At 38.8% G+C, this 23,052-nt stretch overlaps 1 protein-coding gene across 3 annotated transcripts in view; it reads right to left on the bottom strand.

Moving 5' to 3' along the window:
- LOC149849024 (fanconi anemia group D2 protein) overlaps positions 1 to 23,052 on the bottom strand; it is a 131,707-nt gene that overhangs the window by 72,252 nt on the left and 36,403 nt on the right. For all 3 annotated transcript variants that reach the window (XM_090013195.1, XM_090013198.1, XM_090013202.1), the window contains exons 11-17: positions 14,936 to 15,033; positions 14,730 to 14,808; positions 14,570 to 14,621; positions 13,689 to 13,769; positions 7,757 to 7,852; positions 7,546 to 7,649; positions 4,390 to 4,849 (exon numbers count right to left, since the gene is read on the bottom strand). In XM_090013195.1, coding sequence (XP_089869321.1) covers positions 4,390 to 4,849; positions 7,546 to 7,649; positions 7,757 to 7,852; positions 13,689 to 13,769; positions 14,570 to 14,621; positions 14,730 to 14,808; positions 14,936 to 15,033 — 970 coding nt within the window. The remainder of the gene's footprint in view (positions 1 to 4,389; positions 4,850 to 7,545; positions 7,650 to 7,756; positions 7,853 to 13,688; positions 13,770 to 14,569; positions 14,622 to 14,729; positions 14,809 to 14,935; positions 15,034 to 23,052) is intronic.

The raw sequence follows: 23,052 nt of genomic DNA, 5'->3' as shown, positions 1-23,052 counted from the left end.
ATCCAACTTACGGCATACTTGCATTGTGTCTGATACCCGCACCCGTGTTGTGACGTGTCAACACGAGTACGACACCCATAATGCCATGTCTATGTTACATAGTAGTCAGACCTGACCCATACTGTAAATGAAAGATATATATACATGTTTTAGGTCACGATTTCATTATTGAAAATCGTGACAGCCGCAGCTCCTTTCTCTTTCATCTCTCTTTCACGTGTGACAGATCCTAGTGAAATCAAACAATTGCATGATACTTGCTTTTAAATGCTTGAATGGTAAATGAATTATGAGATTGTTATTGTTATATTCCTCTGAATATTTTGTATGAATTTGATTTATGCTCTTTTCTTATTTGTTTGGATTTTTAGAAGAATTCGTACAAAGACTCTTTGGTTCTTACCCAGTGTTTCAAATGTTTTTCTCAGGACCTACAGCTCAGTGATGGGGTGACCGCCACATGGAGCCTGCGAGATTGCGTGACACATTTATGTTATTCTTGACAGTGTGGCTCTGGATTATATTCTTTATTTTAATTATGTTCTATGACATTTATTTATTGATTAATAAAGTTGGTTATTCGTTGGTTGGTTCAATGTAACGATCACTTGTTTGGTAGTTGTTAAGCTTGTGAGGCCCCGGATCCTTAGGTGTTGGTTTCCGCAATTGTTTAAAAAAAATTACTTTTCATGGGGATGAGTTAGGGTCATTACAGAGTTGGTATCAAAGTCAGACCACAAAATCATACATTGAACCATTTTTGTGTACCAAATTGTCATTGTGTAAGACAAGGTTGGTATTTGAGCCCTGTCAAAAAGTCACAACTCGCACTCCAGAGCAGTCTCCATCAATGGTAAGAGCTACTGTGTACATTAATCCTTACTGTTGTGAAATTGTTATATTTCTATGTTTTGACCATAGGGATAATTCATTTTAATTCCTTATGTGTAAATTTAAAATCTGATGCGATTATATGGTTGTGATTTTTGTTGGGATCAATCCTAAGGGGTAGGTTTGATCAGGGTATAATTTTCTAATAATTTTTCATGTTATAGATGTATGCCCGCACACGATCTTCAACTTTTGGTGCTCCAGCTGACTGGTAGGAGCAAAGGGATTTCATTGTGAATACCCTCAACACCCTAGCAGTGACATTGACCATACACGTCCATGCGCAAACAGCACAGCAGACGACGTATGTTCATCCCGCCAAGATCACTCTGAACCCCGGCGTAGTCACGTTCGAGAAGTTTCTGAGGTTGGATCTACCAACCTTCTCTAGAAAGGCCGACCTTGAGGCAGCTGAGAGCTGGGTCGAGAAGATCGAGAGAGAGTTTCGTGTTCTGCCTGTGCTCGAAGACTGACTGACTGACTTTGGCACGTACTGATTAAAGACCGATGCCAAGAAGTGGTGGGACACCCTGCGACGGGTGAAATACGTTGGAGTGGAGAGCATCCCCTGATATACGTTAAGGGAGGAGTTCCTGGATGCATACTTCCCTGCCTATGCCCGGGAGCGTATGCAGTAGCAGTTCTTCGAGCTAGTTCAGGGGAGCATGAGTTTGGTGGACTACACCACTAAATTTCAGAGCATGGAGCATTATTGCCCGAACCTGTTTACTGATGATAAAATGAGGGCGGCAAAGTACGTGCGCGGATTGAAGGATGATCTCCATGTCCGTGTGATAACAAGTCATCCTACGATGTTCAGTGATGCGATTGAGTCTGCATCCATCTTGAACGAGGAATGGGAGTGGTTCAAGGCTGGATCGCAGAAGAGGGGCAGCAACGGGAGAGACATCAGTGGCAGAGCGAGGACGAACCCACCTGCAGGCGGCAAGGTGCAGGAGGGCAAGTCGAAAAGGCAAAGGACCCAACAAGGGGCCCAGCAAGGTCGACCCCAACAGAGGCAGTAGCAGGGGAGGGTCCAGTCAGTGTGTCGGAGGTGCAACAAGAGTCATCCTCAGAACTCTTGTCCACTCTTCAAGGGGGTCTGCTACCAGTGTCAGCAGCCCGAACACAATGCCTTTTACTGTCCAAACAAGTCGGTGGCTCAGGGAGGACAGTAATCGCAGTAGCAACAGAGGCCTCAGCAGCAGGCGCAGCGGAGGACGAATGGGAGAGCATGCACTGCCACAGCTACCACACAGGGCGATCAGGCCGACCTGATCGAAGGTATATTTGAAGTCGCTGACCACTTTGCTCGTATGATGTTTGATTCGGGTGCTACACATTTGTTTATTTCGTCTTCGTTTGCGGGTTTGCTCGACCTTGTTTTGTCTAGCCTAGAGAAAACTCTTAGTGTAATGTCTTTGATGGGTGCGTCTTCTTGTTGTGGAAAGTATCTCCATGCAGTTCGAGTGGTCATCGAGGGGCATGAGTTGTCTGCCAACCTGATTATACTGGACATGACCGTCTATGGCGTCATTATGGGTATGGACTAGTTGTCCAGACACAATGCTACCCTTCAGTGTCGGGGGAAGAAGATTTTGTTAGAGCGCCCCTCCAATTTTTTTACATACCCACCCCCCTTTCACTTCTTTTTTATACGTCTATAGATATAAATTATGGATCCTCAACTTATCCAAACTATATATATCTATACCCCTATACCCACACATTTAAAAATCCTTGTGTTGTACCCTCCATATCCACACCCGTGCTTGTACCCATACCTATGTGGCATAGTTCAGTTGCATGATATTTTATTTTTGAAGAGTTTGTCTTAAGGTAAATCTTACTCCTTTCTTCATACTCTTATACCTTTTTCTATCTTTCGCATATGTGAAGGAGTGAATATTCATTGAGGAGATCCCTATGTCATGAACGATTTTTTTTATCATCACATACTCACTCTTTGTTTGTATCAAGCTTGGGACGTAATAAGGAGCCGAGTTGTGATATTAAAGACTCGGCAATTGCAATTTTGGTTTTCATGATGCCTCACATAATAAAATCTTATTATTTTAAAAGGTCCCCAAAGTTTCATTCTTTTGTTCAAGTTGTATTTGTAGGAGTCATGAACTCTATTTTGGATAATCTTGCAAAGAGCTTTATTACCTTTTAAGTCAGTCCAACATATTTTTGAGGTCTAGCTCTTGCATTGATTCTTTATATATACCATTATTGTCATTTTTATTTATGATTACAATAGGTATACCTGGATATTTTCTACTAAAAATAAAGATCAGGCATTTCCTATGTTTCATATGTGGAAACTCACATTTTCCACAAAACCCTTATGTCAATAGGTGATTGCACTATTTACAAAATTTATACATGATAAAATGGTGGACTATATGATATATCTCGTCTCAGGACACCTGAGAAAAACGGGGTTGCAAATGCAAACAAAGGCACATAAGTGAGATACTCTCATAACAATGATTAAGTTAAGAGCAGATCTTTAGATTAAAACCTTCCACTCTGTTCTCTCCCATAAACCGTGTGTCTAATTGGGCTTGGATGGAAATTGCCCTTTATTTTTTAACAAGCATCGAGATTCTCTTTTGTGGGTTTTCGGTTGCACATGTTTTGTCCACATACATAGCTCACTTTGTGATAAGTTTTCTCCAAGAACACAAATCAATTCATTGGCTAGATGCTTTGATCTGAAATTCAATCGTTTTATGATATCCAACATGTGATTTTTCATGAAAATGGTCAAACTATTCTTGCAGCCAATGGTTTAGGGTCGACACAATCCAAATTCCATGAAGTTTTCAGCTTTCTTCCAAACAATAGCATGATATACATGATGTGACTGTCTGGTTCTCAGAAAGGATTCTGAACAGCCTATAAAAATTAATGAGACTCAGTAGCCTGCATCAGTAAGTACAATGACCCAACCTTGTATTTGATCAAGTAAATGCTTACAGAGCTGCAGTGTATTACAAAAAACATTTCAAGAATGGAAATTTTGAAATCGTAAAAACAGTGTGTGATCAAACACTGACACCACTGTGAATCCACTGCCAAAAGAGTACAGACTGTATGGAGAAAAAAGCAACAATAAAGTAGCAGAATGCGTGCAAGAATTAGGGATCTCACACACATAGTTTGAACATATTTTAAGGGCAAAATAACATCCTTGGTAGGGACAGATGAAGTTTGGCACTAAAAAATACCAAGCATTATTATTAGCATTAACCATGCAAAAACCAAGACATACCTTTGGATATGCCCAAATCTGATTATGATTTATTATGTGCAAAAACTAGGTTTCTTTTTCCAATAACCCTACATTGGTAGCACCATTTATAGCATTAAAATCGTCAGGATTTGGGATCATTATAAAAGATAAGCAAATTTATGGCATTGCGGTTACTAGATTATAACAGGCTAAAATTTAAGATGAAATATCTCAATCTAGAACATCTAAAAACCCACCTCTGAAAGAGATAGTATTGACAAAGAGTCCACAACTAAAGGCCTGAAGTTGTGTCTTTGCTCATCCAAAATCATGGTTTCCATGGAAATCTTTATGAGATCAAGCACATCACTCAGACATTCTCCATCTTCTGAATCTTTCTTTGTTGAGATTGGGCAATCTTTTGATACCTGCTGGCTCATGGCAGTATCAGCTCTTTTAAGGGTTTCCAAAATGGTAGTCTGTCTGAGGCTTCCACGAAGGTCTGATGCTGGATTACCTGAGGCCTTTTTCTGTCTTTTCTTACTGTTATGCAAAGTTTCATTAGGTACCATTCTCTTGTTTGTCTTAAAATCGCCATGCTGCAACTGTTCATAATTACTGAGGAATGAAGTTGATGAAAGCTCCATTAAACAGTTAAGCTCTGGTAGGGAATAAGAGTGCAACTCAAGACACGCATTCAAAAGACTCTCCAAGAAACTGCATGCACCAAAATACTCAAGTCAATAAGAATGTTTGACATTTTATACATGCATTAATAAAACATAAACACTACATTTTCCATCTGAGATTGGAAAATTTTCCATCCCATCATAAGAGAGGTGTACATAGTTTCCACAGTAGAATTAACTAGAGCTTAATTCAAATCCAGAGATTTCATGCCATTCCAAATTCACTACCTTTTTTACTGACTTGCATAAGAGCATTTGCCTCCACCCTTTCTAAGGAGTATAATAGGACATGCTTCTCCATGCATAAATACTTTCTGAACGAAAGTCAAAAATTTTACAGAACTACTACATGTGCAAAGGCAAACAGAAATTCAACAAATGAACACTTGAGGAATGAACAGATATCTGGAATTCTAATATCCATCGTATCTAACTCAGCAAATTATATTAAGAGGCTACTTTTAATTTAATCTTGTTATTCATTTCACATTTCCTACACTCTCTCCAAAAGACCACGATTGAAAATTGAGTGCAATTAAGAACATGCCATAGGACTTATACTTTCATGCTTCATAAACAAAAATATTATGACACTAGTTACACTCAATTTTCAATCGGTTTTCACTCATTACTTTAGTGTTCCATTGTTACGCCGGATCATCTGATGCCATCTTTGTTGGAGTGTGAAGCATGATTTCTACCTTGATATAAATCTTTAATTTTTGTGATAAATTGGTAGAGTGTTATATGGGGCAGCACCCCCAGAGGCAAACTTTTTTTGAGAGTAGCTTTGTAATTTTACTCATAATAAATGCTTTTTTACCTTACCCATTTTTTGTGTGGAAAAATGGTGAAAATTTATTTATTTTTATCTTAACCCACTTCTTTAGGTGAAAAAACAATGGAAATGCACTTCTAATGGCCTCTAGACAAATGAAGAAGTTGGCCCTCAAAAGGTATTTAAAACCCACAATGAAAAAATAATTTTTGGCCTTTTTTAAAGTGCGATGATAGTGTATCATACGATATGCCTTATATCGTACGATATACCTTGTATCATACGATACACCTTGTATCATACGATACACCTTGTATTTGTACGGTATGTGTTGTATCATACGGTACACCTTGTTTCGTATGATACAACACGATACAGGGGTGTATCGTACGATACACCCGATACGAGTATGATACACACTCGTATCGTGATACGAGTGTGTATCGTATCATGATGCGAGTGTGTATCGTATCGTAAACCGCAAAAGTAATTATATGTATCGTACAATATGGCACAATACGGACAACCTTGGTTATATGTGTTAAATATGTGATAAACTCGCAGTATTCTCACACAATCCCTGTGACTTAGTTTTTAACCTTTTTTGTATTTATGTTATTCTTTTTGACTAGTCATCATAAAGTTGACTAGTTTTGACTAGTTGTTGGGGCTAGTCCAATGGTTAAAAAATATAGTCTTTGGACTAGCTGCAATGTCTATTTTGTATCCTCTTGTGTATATAAAAGGGGGGTGAACCCCCTCATTCTTTCTATGCTTCTTGTATATTTGAGTTATTAATAAATTAATATGTTCACATTTGTGAGCCTTCTTTTGTGTGTGCCCTTAGTGGCCACTTTTGTGCTTATCCATTTTGATTCTTGGTGGACATTTTGTTCGTGATTTAAGGCCCTTGATTCATCACACTGCACATTATTTTTCAAGGCATTACTGTTTCACTCAAATTAAATTCCCATTTTTTGCTCCAAAGAGCCCTGTCAAGCACGTGAACCATTCAATTATGGCACACATGAATCTAGCCAACTCAAGCACGTGAACCATTCAATTAGTAAATGTTTGATCACAGAAAGAATACAGAGCTATATGAAATATTTCCATCTTTTGTTACAAGTCTAGAAGATCCTTGGGATTTAGATATCCAATTGATGTTATTAGATATTGGCCCTTAGCATGAAAGAGTCACATGACTTTCTATATCATGGATTTGCAGAAGAAATTATGATTGGGATCATTCAAAGATTATGAAACAAAAATGAAGTTGGTGGAGAAGACGATACCATGTTGGTGCAGAAAACTAAATAGAGATAAAGAGAGAAATGCATGAAATGACATGTGCATAACATTTTCTTATTACAGAAGGTATTCAGTATAGCCCGTCAAGGCCCCATGTTCATCTTTTAACTTTCTTTGTTTACACAACATGCACATTCATGGTTCAAACACTTTCAGCAATAACATTGATCTCTCTTTTTCAGGATGAAAAATGTTGGTCTTCCCAAGAGTCGAAGACAAACAGAAAGCATATGAAGACAGTATAATTTTATATATGATGCTTATGTGAACTCATGCTTAGCCTTAACTGATAAGCCAAGCCACTAGGAGATCCAACTGTCACAAAATTTTACTGCAAAAAGCATTTGGTATTGAAGGTTTCTCATACGGTCATCACCATCATAATAAAAAAGGTATGAAACTATGAATTAGAACCATTAAATGGCATAACATGTCAGAGAACATCATAAAATAATTACAAACATTGATGCATGTACAACATCAGAAACAGAACCCAAAAAAAATAGATCCTCATCAAAAACATTGAAGCATGTGCAACATTAGCTGCAGAACTCCAAAAAACAACAGGGAAAAAAACTTCATACTGCAGTCCAGATTTCATGTAACCCTTGACATTGTTACAAACACATGCTTACACCAAATTTCTCAAGCGCATCAGTAACTTTGATTTTGCTTCCTCCTTCATAGCATGAGTAATGCAATCCTCTTTGCTAAAAATTTGTGAAGAGAAGGCATTAAGCTACAAATAAGAATGCAATAAACATCAGACAAAACAGAAAGCATAGACAAATACTACAAAAAATCCTATCAACCAACAGTACAGATAAAATGAAATCCATAGCATACCAATTCCCTCATCCAGTTGATGGAATAATAGAGTGACAAACACACTATTTGCTTCTGCTTTGCACTTAGAGATTTCCAGACAGTTCCCATGAAATACTGGCATAATATAGTCAAAAACTAGGTGTGAGATACACACTTCTTATATTCTGCAAATATGATGTGCACTAAACTTCTTGACAACCAGATGTTACTTCCAAAAATGTTTTCAGATATTAAGGAAAAAGAAAAAAAAATCACATCAAGTACATGTAGATGCTACATTTGTGAAAATCTCTACAAAAAGAGATTGACACCACAATACAAGAAATACAAAGAGTGCACAAAGGCACAAAGGAGAACACTCACAAGTGCACGAAGGCATGGATACACATGCACAAAAGCATGAAACAAAATGAACTTCAATTCATAAGTTCCCAAGAGGGGCTTTACAAAAGCATTGTTATTGCATATGCACTCACAAAAAAGGATATGTTTACAAGGGCCACTAAGGCCTATTTATAATGCAAAAAGAAGCCACAGGTGCAGATCAATATGACTGTTGGAGCTGCACCCAACGGTCACATTTGTGACTGTTGGGGCAGCTCCAACAGCTATATGGAGTTGTCCCTTTCACAACAGTCAAAAAGAAAAAAAGTGTAAAAAGCAAAAGTAAATAAAAAAAGAAAAAGTAAAAATCTTAGCCCATTAGGGTGGCTGACACCTATTGAGTAAAAGGACTGAAATACCCCTGATGGGTATTTCAGTTTACAGTTAAAAGAGACATAATATTTTAACACTCCCCCTCAAACTTAGGGTGTCACGACCGAAAGTTTGCTAAGAAGGAAGTTAAATCTTGGAGAACATAGCGCCTTGGTGAAGAAGTCTGTCAGTTGATATTCTGATGTAACATAAGGAAGGTCAATGGTTTTTCTTAAATATTCTTCACGAACATAGTGGCAGTCCATCTCGATATGCTTCGTGCGCTCATAAAATGTGTGATTTTTGGCAATGTAGATTGCACTTTTATTATCACAACATAATTTTGTGGGCCCTTGAACTTGAATATTCATATCTTCCAACAAGTTGCGAATCCAAACAATCTCCATGGTAGTAAATGCCATGGCTCTATACTCAGCTTCGGTAGATGAAAGCGATATTTTTTATTGCTTCTTGCATCTCCAAGAGATTAATGATTCACCTAAAAAAATACAGAAACCAGTAGTGGAGTGACGGTTATTTGTGTCACCTCCCTAATCAGAGTCAGTATAAGCAATTAAACTTAATTCAGACGTAGAAGATAGAAATACTCCCTTGTTTACTGTACCCTTTATGTATCTGATGATGCGAATGATGGCGCTCATATGGGCTGTAGTAGGTGCATGTTGAAATTGACTAGCAACATGTACTGCATGAGAAATATCAGGCCTGGTAATGCTGAGATACGTTAGGGATCCAACCAGTTGTCGGTAAGGTGTGGGATCTTTTAGGAGAATTCCATCATCAATCTTCATCTTCGAACCTACTATTTCAGGAATTTCACAAACCTTGTCATCAGTGATTCCTGATCTGTCAAGAATCTCACAAGCAAGTTTAGTTTGAGACAAAAAAATACCCTCTGTGAGAATATGCAACCTCAATTCCCAAAAAATATGTCAGAAATCCTAAGTCTGACATTTCAAATTTTGAAGTCAAAATAGATTTAATGTTCTTGATTCCTTTGATATCATCACCTGTCATTAACATATCATCAACATATAACAATAATATAACAATCCCTGCATCAGATTTCTTAACAAACAATGCAGTGTCAGTATAGCATGAAGTGAAACCATTTTCAGTCATTACATTGTTAAACCTATTGTGTCAAGCCTTGGGTGCTTGTTTCAGTCTATAAAGAGCTTTACGAAGACGAAGAACTTTATTTTTAGGGATTTTCATACCAGGTGGAGCATCCATGTAAACTTCTTCATTAAGATCTTCATTTAAAAAGGCATTTTTGACATCCATTTGGTAAATATTCCATTTTCGAATTGAAGCAATGGTGATAAGACATCTGACAATAACCATACGAGCTACTGGAGCAAATGTCTCTTCATAGTCAATCCCATATTCTTGACTGTACCCTTTAGCTACAAGACGAGCCTTATACCTTTCAAGAGAACCATCACTCTTAGACTTGACCTTGAACACCCATCGACATCCTATAGTTTTCTTGCCATTGGGAAGAGATTGAAATTCCCAAGTGTTAGCTTTCTTAAGAGCTTTGAGTTCACTCTCCATGGCTTCTCTCCATTCAATACATTGTTTGGCTTCTCCAAAATTTTTTGGTTCAAAATAAGAGTGAATGGCACTCAAACAAGCTCGATATTTAGGAGAGAAAGAATCAAAAGATACGAATCTAGAGGGAGTCCTTCTAGTTCTTTCAGTTCTCCTAGGATGAGAATCATGAGTGAAAATAGTCTCACTAGGATCACTATATAGTTCAATAGCACTCCTAAAGGTGCTTCTATCTCTATGCGAATAAGTGATGGGTTCTCTAAATACATTTTCTTTTTTAGGGGTAGAAGGGTTAGAGTTATTGTTGACCACAACCATTTCATTTTCACTATTATATGTTGATTCATCATCACTAGAGATATCATCATCCTTAAATAAAAGATCAAAAAGAAAGGAGTAATCGGCATTTTCTAAATGAGATTCCTTTTTTTCAAAACCACTATCATTTTCCAAAAAAGTTACATTCCTTAAAACATATAATTTATCATTCTTAGAGTCATAATATCGAAATCCTTTTTGAGTTTCCGAATAGCCAAGGAAAGCACAAGGAATGGCTTTTGGTGAGAGTTTATCATTTTTATCGGTAAGAACAAAGCACTTACAACCAAAAACTCTCAACCTATTATAATAAGGTTCTTTTTCATATAGAATCTCAAAGGGAGAAAGTTTATCTAAATTTTTAGATGGAAGTCGGTTGATAAGATAGACGGAAGCAAGAGTCGCTCCGGCCCAAAAATTTTTAGGAATATTTTGGGAAATGAGAAGGGTTCTAGTGGTTTCAATGATATGCCTATGCTTTCTTTCGGCCAAACCATTTTGTTGTGGGGTCTTAGGACACGATTTTTGATGGACAATGCCACAATCCTCAAGATATTTCTTAAACTCATTAGAGAGATATTCACCTCCGAAATCGGTCCTAAATATCTTTAAATTACTATTAAATTGATTTTTAATCATCATATGATATGTTTTAAAACATGAAAAAACTTCATGCTTATGTTTGAGAAAATGTATCCAACAATATCGTGAGAAATCATCCACAAAAATCACATAGTAAGCAAAACCACTTTTGGATATGACAGGTGCCGGTCCCCAAACATCTGAGTGAATAATTTCAAAAGGTTTAGTACTAAACATAGTTCTTGGTTCAAAAGGTATACTTCTCATTTTTCCAAGAATACAATCATTACAAGAGAAAGTATTTTTACAAAGATCTTTAACAAAATGTAGATAGGATAATTTGGTAATGTTGGGATGACCAAGTCTCTTGTGCCAAATATTTATGTCTTTATGTTGGGCCACATTACAAAAGGTGTTTTTAGGAATTTGAAGAAAGTCCACATAGTACAAGTCTCCTTTCGTAGAGCCTTCCCCAATCAATCTCTCGGACCGGTGATCCTGTATTAAACATTTATTAGATGAGAATTGAATGTTACGCCCAAGGTCCGTGAGTTGAGAAACGGAAAGCAAGTTTAAATTTAATTTTGGTATAAGTCTAATTTTTGGAATAAAGAAGTTTTGGGTTTTAAAATTTCCAATTCCCTTAATTTCTAAAGAAGTACCATCTGTGGTCGAAACAAAAGAAGGTGACACATTTTTAGAATACTCGGAAAGAGATGAAATGTTTGGGGTCATATGAAAGGATGCACCCGAATCTAAGAGCCAAGAAGTTTTACCTGGAGGAGAAGAGGTGGATACGGCGGCACCAGAAATAGCTCCCTTTAGAAGAGGTTGAAGAGCCTACACAATTTGATTGAGAGATAAAGCTTCTTTTGAAGATTCCTCTTTGGATGGTTGAGATGTAGTTGCCATTGCTAAAAGTTTCTTCCATTTTGGGCAAACCGGTTTGATATGACCCGGTTCTTTGCAAAAGTGACACGAGATTTTGCTATAATCTCTTCTTCCTCCTTGATTACCTTGATTTTGATTCTTAAAATGAGGAGGTCTATATGTTCTTAAATTGTTACCGGGTCTAGAAACGGCATTAACACCATCGCATTCTTCTTGATTTGTGGACATTGCAAGCACACTAGGATTTTGCTTGCTAATGCTCATACGGGTTTCCTCTCCACTTAATTTAGTTAAGACATCTTTAAGAGAAGGAAAGGTAAAAGAGGATAGGAGAGAAGATCTTATATGCTCAAACTCGGGCCTTAGCCCATTCAAAAAATTGAAGAATCGGTGTTCTTTTAATTGTTTATGACGAAGCTCTATGGCTTCTCCACTCCACTTGGGTTCAAGCATGGCAAGCTCATCCCAAATTGAAGAGAGTTCCGCAAAATACTCTCTTATAGACATATCACCTTGAACAAGAGTTAACGCTCTCTTTTTGAAGATAATACTTATGGGACAAGTCCCTAGAAGTATACATCTTCTCAAGATACTCCCACGCTTGAGAAGCCTTTTTAAACTTTATAATGTTGGCATTAATCCTTGTCTCAACGGAAGAGAAAATCCAAGACAAGATCTTGAAATTCTTCATTTCTCATTCCTCATGTTTCCTACTATATTCCTCAAGAGCATTAGTTCTTTCATCTCCCTCAAGGATTTTGATTTCCCCTTCTTTAACCAAAGTAATTTTAGGCTCGGGTTCCGGATACGAGCCTTGAATATAACCCCAAAGCCCTTTCCCTTTGATGTGAGCTTCCATGTTTCCGGCCCACACGTGATAATTTGAGCCATTTAACTTGAAACCAAGAGAAAAATGGGAGTCTTTCTCACCCATTAGAGAGGAAAGAAGAAAGAAAAGAATACGTACCACAATAAGATTTTAAATCTTTCTTGTTGTAGTAATCTTCTAAAATATTGAATGAAGAAGCGCCTCCACTCCAATCACCAAAAAGTTGAAGGCACGTTTTTTGAGGAACTTGATATTGAGAAGAATCACACCAATTTCTTTCTCCAAACAACCTTGCTCTGATACCATGTGAAAATCTCTACAAAAAGAGATTGTGTGTAACACCACAATACAAGAAATACAAAGAGTGCACAAAGGCACAAAGGAGAACACTCACAAGTGCACGAAGGCACGGATACACATGCACAAAAGCATGAAACAAAATGAACTTCAATTCATAAGTTCCAAAGAGAGGCTTTACAAAAGCATTGTTATTGCATATGCACTCACAAAAAAGGATATGTTTACAAGGGCCACTAAGGCCTATTTATAATGCAAAAAGAAGCCACAGGTGCAGCTCAATATGACTGTTGGAGCTGCACCCAACGGTCACATTTGTGACCGTTGGGGCAGCTCCAACAGCTATATGGAGCTGTCCCTTTCACAACAGTCAAAAAGAAAAAAAGTGTAAAAAGCAAAAGTAAATAAAAAAAGAAAAAGTAAAAATCTTAGCCCATTAGGGTGGCTGACACCTATTGAGTAAAAGGACTGAAATACCCCTGATGGGTATTTCAGTTTACAGTTAAAAGAGACATAATATTTTAACAACATTCATGTCTTAACTAAATACAAGTCAAAGGTTGGTTCTTGACATATCAAATTTATCAAGATAAAGTTGAAGACATGGGGACAACGCATGAATTTTACAACAGTATATAGTGATACTTTTAATCCAATGTTTATGCCCTCACAAGGACCAATTAAAAATACCGTGGTAAGATAGAAGAATACAGGAGAAAATCAATAATGCTCTTAACAACTGAAACTAACAAAGAGTACCTTGGTAGAAGGAAGATATAGTGGACAACCAAGAAGTGCATCGATACCTCCAAGAGAGCCTTGATTAGTCAACCTCTCAACCTTTAGAAAAAAAGACAAGTTTCTAATGCTGTGAGTCCAATTATCAAGAACCATATTTCCTAGACATCATTACAGGCATTGACATCAGACAGTGGTACATGTCAGATTCTTTGAGCCTCCAAAAATAGATAATCTATATATGGAGGTGCACAATGATGTTTGCAAAACCTATGACCTCTACAGCTAAAACCAAGAACCCTCAATCTACTGAATCAAAATCCTTTCGAACATTTTTTAGCAAGAACACTGTGAGCTAAAAGCACCCTTGCAGTCTTATGCCAAAAAAATACTGCCGTTCATATTCTAATGCCTGCCTATACATGTATCCAGCAATAATTCCACTCACTAATTTTAATTGTAGAAATCAGCCAGACATATTTCATGACATTCTAGCATTTTATTCACTGCCAATTGCTTCCACCAATGCTTAAGAACTTGACCTTAACCAGAAACATGGCCTTGTTTTGGTCCAATCAAATTCTTAATCTGTAAAAAATCAGAGTTATTACATGAATGCAAATGATCCAGACAAGACTCAGCAAACTCAAGCATGTCCTTGATACTCAAGTCTTTGCCAAGCGCTAAGTTACTTTCCACCTCACAACTTGAGAACTGGCTGAGTCAAGTCAACCCACAGCGAACTCAACTTTACTATTTCTAAAAAATTGGCTCACTGGGATAATCTAGCAAAGAACTCAAGAATCTGCATCATGTTTGATACCCATAGAACACCCTCTTACAAGGTTCCACACAATATGGTTCATGCGTTATCTAAAGGGGCAGAAGTCATATGCACTAACAACTGATAATAATAGGAAGTTGGCTGGAAGAAACTGCAAATCTGTTGATTTCCTGCAACACAAAAAAATCAAAATATCTAGATGACAGTAGCCAAGGGACTTAAACTTTTAGATAATAAATAGCATGCTAAACAGAAGAGAGACGGAGAAAAATTATTACTGTTGTGAAGATGAAAGTAGTGACAATATGTTCAAACAAATTGGAGATAGATCACCATCTAAGTTCATCCACAGTTCCCCTGAAGATAAAAAAGAAGGTTCTGCATTATCAGATTTTGGGACCTTCTCTCAGCTCTTAACGATGCATAAAGAATGTCAAGAAATTCAGCCTCAAGAAAAGGAAAAATTAAACTGCTCTCGACAAACCTTCCAAACCACCCATCTCATCAATCTTGCTAGATAATTGGCCTCCCTCAAGGTCATATAGGAATGCAGATTCAAACTCTCCCACAAGCTTGCACATCCTACAGAACAGATAGAGATGAATGCAACAGAAGTATTAATAAGTGCAAGGACAGTTTCATATGGTGTTCCCCAAAGTGCAGAATCAACCATTTGTGTGTCATTATAAACTTCGCAAATCAAGTTTGCAATGTTGGGGTCAAACTAGAAAGCTGGATGGTTAGGTTGCACTATCATAAATGAGAGTTCTCCATTTCGAATCCCATGGGGTTTATTCCCCAGCTTGATAGCAGAAAAAAGAAAAATTTACAATGTGCCCAATTCGACACTGATTTTCAGGATCCATTAGTCAACATCTTTCAATTACCACATATTCAAAACCCTCTATGACAGATTGGCTTCACCTCAAAATAAATTAAAATTTTCATATTAAAAAACAAGCATCATTAACTTAGTAATGAATTTGTAAAAAGTTTTTTCTTCTTTTTGAGTGGTACCAAGTCATATGCCCAACACAATACTCTTTTTATGCTTCTCTATATCTTTCCTTTCAGCATTATGCTTAGCTTGGCTTTGGAATTCTTCGCACCATCAATACGGTTGTTTTGCTCTGAGGAGAGGGGAGATTCAGTATCTCCCTCATTCATGTTGTGTGGGGGAAACACATCCACAAAGTGGTCATTAATCAGCATTTTCTGTAACGCCCCAAAATTTTGAATTTTATAATTTCCTTGAAATAGTTGAAAAAATTCTTTTCTTTATAAAGTTTATTTTTAAAATCAGCGGAAACGATTTCTTTAAAAGAAAAAGGACAAGTTTGATAACTTTGAGCACGTTAGCGAGAGAACAAGGATTTACCATGGACGATCTGCAATAATACTTAGGAAACCATTTCTTCTATTAAAAGAGAGTGTCAGGTTTGCACAAAATTTGGATTTCCTCCAGGGAAACTGTAACAAAAACCAAAATGTCCAGGAGAAGAACTACGAGCAGAAACAATGGATCCTGAAGTCATCTCGCAGTCGCGTCATCGCCTGTGATGCACCTATTCGTCACCTGTACCCATGAAATGGGTTAGTTTTGCGAAAAACTAGTAGGTGAGCACAAAAACAGAAAGAACTAAATTAGGCATAAATAATTTATGCAGATGATAGTAACGGGCAAACTAAGCAAATAAGCTAATCAAGAAGGCTTAAACAAGCAATTTACGCAAGCAAGCTAAGCAGATAAACTGGAGAAACAAGCTAAGTGCAACAAACTGAAAGGTGAGCATGCTCAATTTAGTTATTATTTGTTAACCGGCCATGCGGGTACATACATGGCACGTGAGTCGAAACAGCCGAGACCAAGCCGAGTGTTCATTATGTTAAGTATTTTAAGATACCTCGATTGTCTGACTGAATCCTATTCCTATGGAGACGACCGATAGTCGAGATAGTAAGTCCCCAAGACCTGATAGGGATGCATCCAACTTCTGCAGAAGTGTTAGGCTAACTTATGTAGCCTCTATCCCCCCTAACCTCCGATGACTGAGGAAGACGGGTCTTTTGCCCGTAAAATGCCATAAATTGTCTATCTATCGGAGTTGGTACCCTTCGTCCTCTCTCTTGACGAAGTCAGGTTGAATCGAGCGCGACAGGGTTTCTTAGTTGTTGCCTCATTCTTCATGCTCTGGTACATTAGGCCAAAACGAGCATCTTGCCTATGAAGGCGATCCCATTTTTTTTATATGTGTTTTCAACAACGTGCACAAAGCACTAATCGAGGTCATAAGACTATCTCATCCAATCGCCGTAGTACTAGCATGCCTCGCATGTTCAAGAGTACACTACGAGGAAAGGGACATAGGTCCTCAATAGGAGCATCAGGAGTGTGTTTCGCAAAGATATAATATTTTAAAAAGTTATTTTAACATTCTAAATCTTTTGAAACGATCAACAACTTGCCTACATATGGCATGTGATTTTCTCGAATCTCGCATCCAATGACGCAGTGTTTGGGTGCTACGCAAGTCTCGACACTGGTCTTAGTAAATGGGCTTCGCAAAAGAACCCATCGCCCAACAACTTAATTTTGTCCCAGATCAAGGATTTTCCCAAAACATATCGAGTAAAAATAGTGGAAAAGGTATTGCTGCAGAATACGTTGAGTCGATGGCAAGGCAAAAACGAAACACAATAATGCGAAAAGCAAGAGCGTGGGCGCGAAGCACGACGGCAAACAGAAACAGGAAATGCGAAAGCAAAGGACAAGGATCGTGAAACCGCGTCCTTGAATTAAAAGACAGTAAGTAGTAAATACGAAAGCAAAAGTCTGGGCGCAAAGCGCGACGACAAACAGAAACAGGAAATGCGAAAGCAAAGGACAAGGATCGCGAAATCGCGTCCTTAAATTAAAAGACAGTAAGTAGTAAATACGAAAGCAAAAGCATGGGCACAAAGCGCGACGGCAAACAGAAACAGGAAATGCGAAAGCAAAGCACAAGGATCGCGAAATCGCGTCCTTGAATTAAAAGCGTACTTATATACGTATATGTATATAAATATGTAATTAAGTCCTTTTAATCTTTCATTATTTAAGTTCGATTTAATTATTTAAGTCCTTGTGTAACTTCCCCTACCTTAGAGTATTGCGAGGAAGAAGTCGTCTACGAGCGTAGGTGATCGTTGGTTTAGTTCGCGGGGCGCGAACGAGCTCCGTTGCGTAACACTGCAAGAGTACGATATTAGCATGAATCTTAATTGAAAACGGAACAAAGGCCGGGCATGGGCTTGTTTCCACTACCAGCCGGACATATTCGGGCGGCAGGGGCCAAAGGCCCCTGCTAGCTTTCCAAAAGACGAGACAGGGGCCTTTGGCCCCTGTCGGCTTTCTAAAAAAAATGAGGCAGAGGCCAAGGGCCCCTGCCGAGTCCTGAAGAATCATGGGGCAAGGGCCAAAGGCCCTTGCCGGCAGTTCTACCTCGAATGGAAGGGGGCTTCCCACCCCCTTCTGTTGGCCTGTCGGAAGGCAAAACGAGAGAGAGAGGGGGTCGCAGAGGCCAAATGCCCACCTGCGGCCCTCGAAAGATGAGACAGGGGCCAAATGGCCCCTACCGAGCTTTGCTCGACAGAAAATGGGACAGGGGCCAGAGGCCCCTGTCGATTTAGAGAGGGGCAAGGGCCATCGGCCCCCTGCGGCTTTCAAAGAGGAGGCAGGGGCCAATGGCCCCTGTCGTTCATGAAAAAAAAAGGCAGGGGACGATGCCCCCTGCCGGATTTTGAAAAGAAGAGGGGCAGGGGCCGATGGCCCCCTGCCAGAAGGTAAACAGAGAGAGAGAGAGAGTCGCAGGGGCCTTTGGCCCCTGCCTGCCGTTATCAGGAGAGGAGACAGCGAGAGGGAGGGAACTCAACTGAGGCTGCCGGAGAGAAGGGAGGTCGCCGGGGAGTGGTTGCCGTGAAGGGAGCTCGCCGAAGAAGGAGACGTCGTCGGCGGGGCTTGCTGGGGAGGAGAGTGAGGGAACGAGGGACAGATGGAGTCGGGGAGGGAGAGCAGAGACAAAGGGGGAGAGACGAGAGACGGGAGAGAGTTGGGGGAGAGGCTCGTAAGCCCTCCCCTCTCCCCTCTCGCCCTTAAATATGCACAGGGGGCGGGCGGCCCCCTGTGTGTCGCCCACAGCCAGCCCCTGAAAGCCCCTTTCGATGGGCAGGGCTGGCTCAGGTATGGATCTGGGTCGGGTCCAGACCCGACCCGGGTCTCAAATTTTTTTTTTTACTGGGTTTTTACATTTTCAGTGTCCAATAATAGATACAGATTCTGATATTTTACCATACAGCATGGGGTTGCCTGAAATTTTTCAATGATTACATCAATATACATAGATACATATATAAATATGGGGAAAACATGCAGGCATTGAGGAAAGAAAGCTATTGAGCAATTCTAAAAGACACAAATATTGTAAAAAATCTAGAAAACATCCCAGTGGCCTCCAGTACTGAAGAATCTCATCATCGCTAATTATGTAAACAGAAGTGCAACCTTAACTTAAAAAGAACTAAAAAGGTAGAACATGCCCTTTGGACCTAAACTCGTTCTTTTAACCCTTAAATACATAACCATAACTGCATATGCAATTTACGTTGTGGCAGACAGTTAAGCCACCTCTTTGGTCACGTCGTGAAGTGCACCCAACCCATGCACATACTCTAGTGAGGCAGTTACTCAACAAAGGCAGAGGAAAGCAAAGAAAGTCCCAGCAGCCAGTGGGTGGGTGAACAGAGCATATCAGGGAATGAGAGTTGCATTAGGACTTTCCAAGATTTTAATAGCTGATCATTAGAAAATAAGGTTCACTCATGGCCAGATCAATCAACAGTTGATGATAATCAAATACTTCTCCATCAAAATCCAAGATAACCTCAGAAAAGCTCCTTCTAAAGCATAATAGGATCATCTCTTACGCAATTAGCTTCATCTAATATTATCAGTATCACATTGTATTGTACAATATGATACACTGTATCAAAGTAGCGGTCTTAGGCTGATATGATTTGACCCCCCCCCCCCGCCAATTGTATGAGTCATCTCACTATTCTTTCTTAACTTTCCAATGCTGGAAAAGTAGCAGCTGGACACTTATAGAGACACATTTTATGTTATCAAGGGTCATTTTGGCCTTCTTTTTTCTTCTCCCTTCCTAAACTTCATTTTCTTGCTATCCACTTGCATTTTGAGATCATATTGATCCAATAAATTAGAATGTTTGGCAAAACCGAGTGTGTTTGAGCCTAAATCTACTCATTTCAGTCTTAAACCACTTTTTTCTTGACTCCACACCTCAATCGAGCAGTAGGTGTTTATTTTGAGGTGTTTTATGCAACATCCATTATGATTGAAGCTAGAAGATGACTTTAAAGCACAAAACCACAAGTAAGCTCCCTTCTCGTGGTGCTTTGGAGGGGGGTTTTGTATACTTTCAACATTTTGAGGGCATGGCTACATGAAGAGACCAAGCATTGCATTCAAGTATATTGTAACGGTCCCAACTGACCTTCGAAAAATAGTGAAAAAAAAAATTTAACAATTGTGGAAAACCTCATAAGGACGTAGGGTACAGCAAAGAACCATTTCATGCATAGAGTCAATTGAAAATTATAAATTGAACTTTATTAATTAAATCAATAAGTCAGAAGTCCAAAACAAAAAATCGACTCAATCACATCTCGCACACAAGTCGGAACCCAAGCACCAAGTCACAAGCTTCAAGTCCTCAAACCAGCCAGTCTTACGCATCACTAAGCCCCTGTGCTTGAAAAACAGTTTTAAAAAATAGGTAGGAACCGAAGTCCTCGTACGAATTCCTCTAAAAATCCAACAGTAAAGGAAATATCATAAATTAACTCATGCATAAATTTAAGAGGAAATCACAAACAATAATTTACCAGAAAGTAACTGATCATTCAAGCATTCAACAATATCATGCCAAATCAAATATTCAGAAATGCATGCAACTAATGCTAAACAGCAAAAGGATGTATGATTCAATTCACATGCATGAATAACTTCTTAAGTTATTTATCAAAGTTGATTTTGCATGCATGTCTATTAGACAGTACGATATTTGTGTATTTGTATTTGGGTTTGGATCCGGATCGAATCCAGATCCAACCTATGTATGTGTAACATGTCCAGCGTGTAATATTGGGCATTCTTGTAAATACTTGTGGCATAAAAGGGTTACTTATAAAACCGTGTACTAGGTTTTAGGTTATTATATTAAAAGGAAGAGATCACACCCTTTTCAATATGGGAAAAACGTGATCAATTGCAGCCTCATTTCTCTCTCATCTCTGCAGTTTCCTGATTGTCAGATTTTGGTGATTTCTAACATGGTATCAGAGCATATCTGACCCTAGGGCTAAATTTTTTTCCAGAAGGTGTGTCTCGAAAGACTTTCTTTTCCTTCATATCTCTTTTATAAATCATTGTTCTTCTGATCCCTCTTTTCTAAATCTTTATTCTTCTGATCCCTCTTTTTCTTTTCTAAATCTTTGTTCTTCTGATCCCTCTTTTTCTTTTCTAAATTCTTATTCTTCTGATTTCTTTACTCTTTCTGGACCCGAACCCGAGTACCCCTTTAACCCCCGTGCTTATTAAAGCACGCAAGGGAGGGTTTGCATTACGCAAAATCCTCCCCTGCCCTTTCTCTCTCCTCGTTCACCCGACACCCCCGATCCCCCTCCCGCTTTACCCTTTACCAAAGGGGAGGGTGTTACCGCACCCTCCTCACCCTTGGTCCGGCCAGCAACCTGTGTGCAGGGGCAGAGCCCCTGCCCCCTGATAATTTTTCTACAGTAGTCTGGCAGGGGCATGTCCCCTGCCCCTGCTCCTTTCGACAGGACAGGCAACGGGCAGGGACACAGCCCCTGCCCCTTCCCTTCCTTTTTGAATAAGCAGGCCTGCCCCCCTTTTATTTTACTTTTTGCATACTAACATTTTGTACCTTCACAGATTGTGCAATGGAGCCCTCTTGTGCCCCGCGGCCTGAGACTGTCATCACTTACGCTTGAAGAAGAACTCAGTACTGTGACTCCCCAAGGTAGGAGAAAGTTGCGCAAAGTGCAGTATAAAGTTTTAATTAAGTGAATTACCAAGTTAAAAAGTCTCCCAAAGGGGTGAGATACCCTCTAGAACTTCCTAAAAAATTAATATTTAATAATTAATTAATTAATTAATTATTAAACATTTATTAATTCTGAAATTTATTGTAGATATGGTAGCTACCTATTAAAAGGAGATTCTAGAGGGCCTCACCCTCTAGAAAGACCCAAAAGTAGTTAAGATAAATAAATGAAAAAAATAAAAGAAAAAAATATAGATAAAGGTAGTTAGAGAGAAGAGATAGAGTTCTACACTTGTAGAACTCTATCCTCAACTAAGATTTGGACTCTAGGGGGGCGTCACCCTCTAGAGGAGCCCAATCACTATAAAAACTCAAAAAAAAAATTAGAAGAAAGAAGGAAAGAGAGAAAGGAAGAGAGGAAAAGAAAAAGAGAGAGAAAGAGGGAGAGAGAGAAAATTGAGGGAGAGGAGAGAGAAAGAGAAAGGAAGGAAGAAGAAGGAAAAGGACTTCCTTCTGTTTCAATCGCCCAACATTTATTTCTGGTCTTTTCCGTTTTTAATTGAAGGTACAGGTTCCTCTCTTAATTCAAACTGGGAGAAATAACCCAAATCAAATTTATGTGAGGATTCTAGATGAAAAATATTAAATCTGATTTTTCTAGGCATGTTCAATCACATGCCCTGATGCACGAGGGTATGAACCTTGATTTTTTATGTATCATGGCTTATTTTCGGTTTATTCATGTCCAAACTGTTGATTTTATAACAATAGCAAGCTTAATACGTATATATATAAGGATCGGCCCCTATATATCACAGCCATGGTTTGGGATCATATGTGAACCAAACCAGGTCTGCCGCAGGACCCAATATATATATATATATATATATATATATATATATATATATATATATATATATATATATATATATATATATATATATATATATATATATATATATATATATATATACGTGGGACTGATTGTACATTCGACTGACCCATCAAAGTCCGGTTTTGGATTAGATCCAAAACCAGACCTATTGAAAGGCCCCAGCAAGCTATTTTTTTAGTATATATAGTTGTTGCCTATGTCACATGGGTGCCGGTGCAGGTGCGGGTGCGGGGGTGCGGCACTTTAAAAAAACTTAGGTGCAGGGGTGCAGCAAAAATATAAAAAAATAAATATATATAGTCCAAAAGTTGGACATAAATGACCCTGGGTGCGTTGACTGCACCCAGGGTCAAGTTGACCGCAACGGGTGCGGGTGTAAGATCGCGTATTTTTGGTACCTAGACATTTCTTGAGATTTTTAAAATTTTGTCTAAGTCTGGGAGAAAAATCGTTTGAGGCTCAATTTTTAGACTGATACCTTTGCGTTTACTGCACCGAGGGTCTCATCGACAAGGTCGAGGCGAGCCAATCAAAACGTGGTAGAGAGTTTTATTTTTGACCTCTAAATTCGAGCGAAATTCG

Source organism: Nuphar pumila, chromosome 1 (genome assembly GCF_984573655.1).
Source record: "Nuphar pumila chromosome 1, dmNupPumi1.hap1.1, whole genome shotgun sequence".
In the NCBI taxonomy this organism is placed as follows: domain Eukaryota; kingdom Viridiplantae; phylum Streptophyta; class Magnoliopsida; order Nymphaeales; family Nymphaeaceae; genus Nuphar; species Nuphar pumila.
This window is presented reverse-complemented; position numbering and strand designations above follow the sequence as displayed.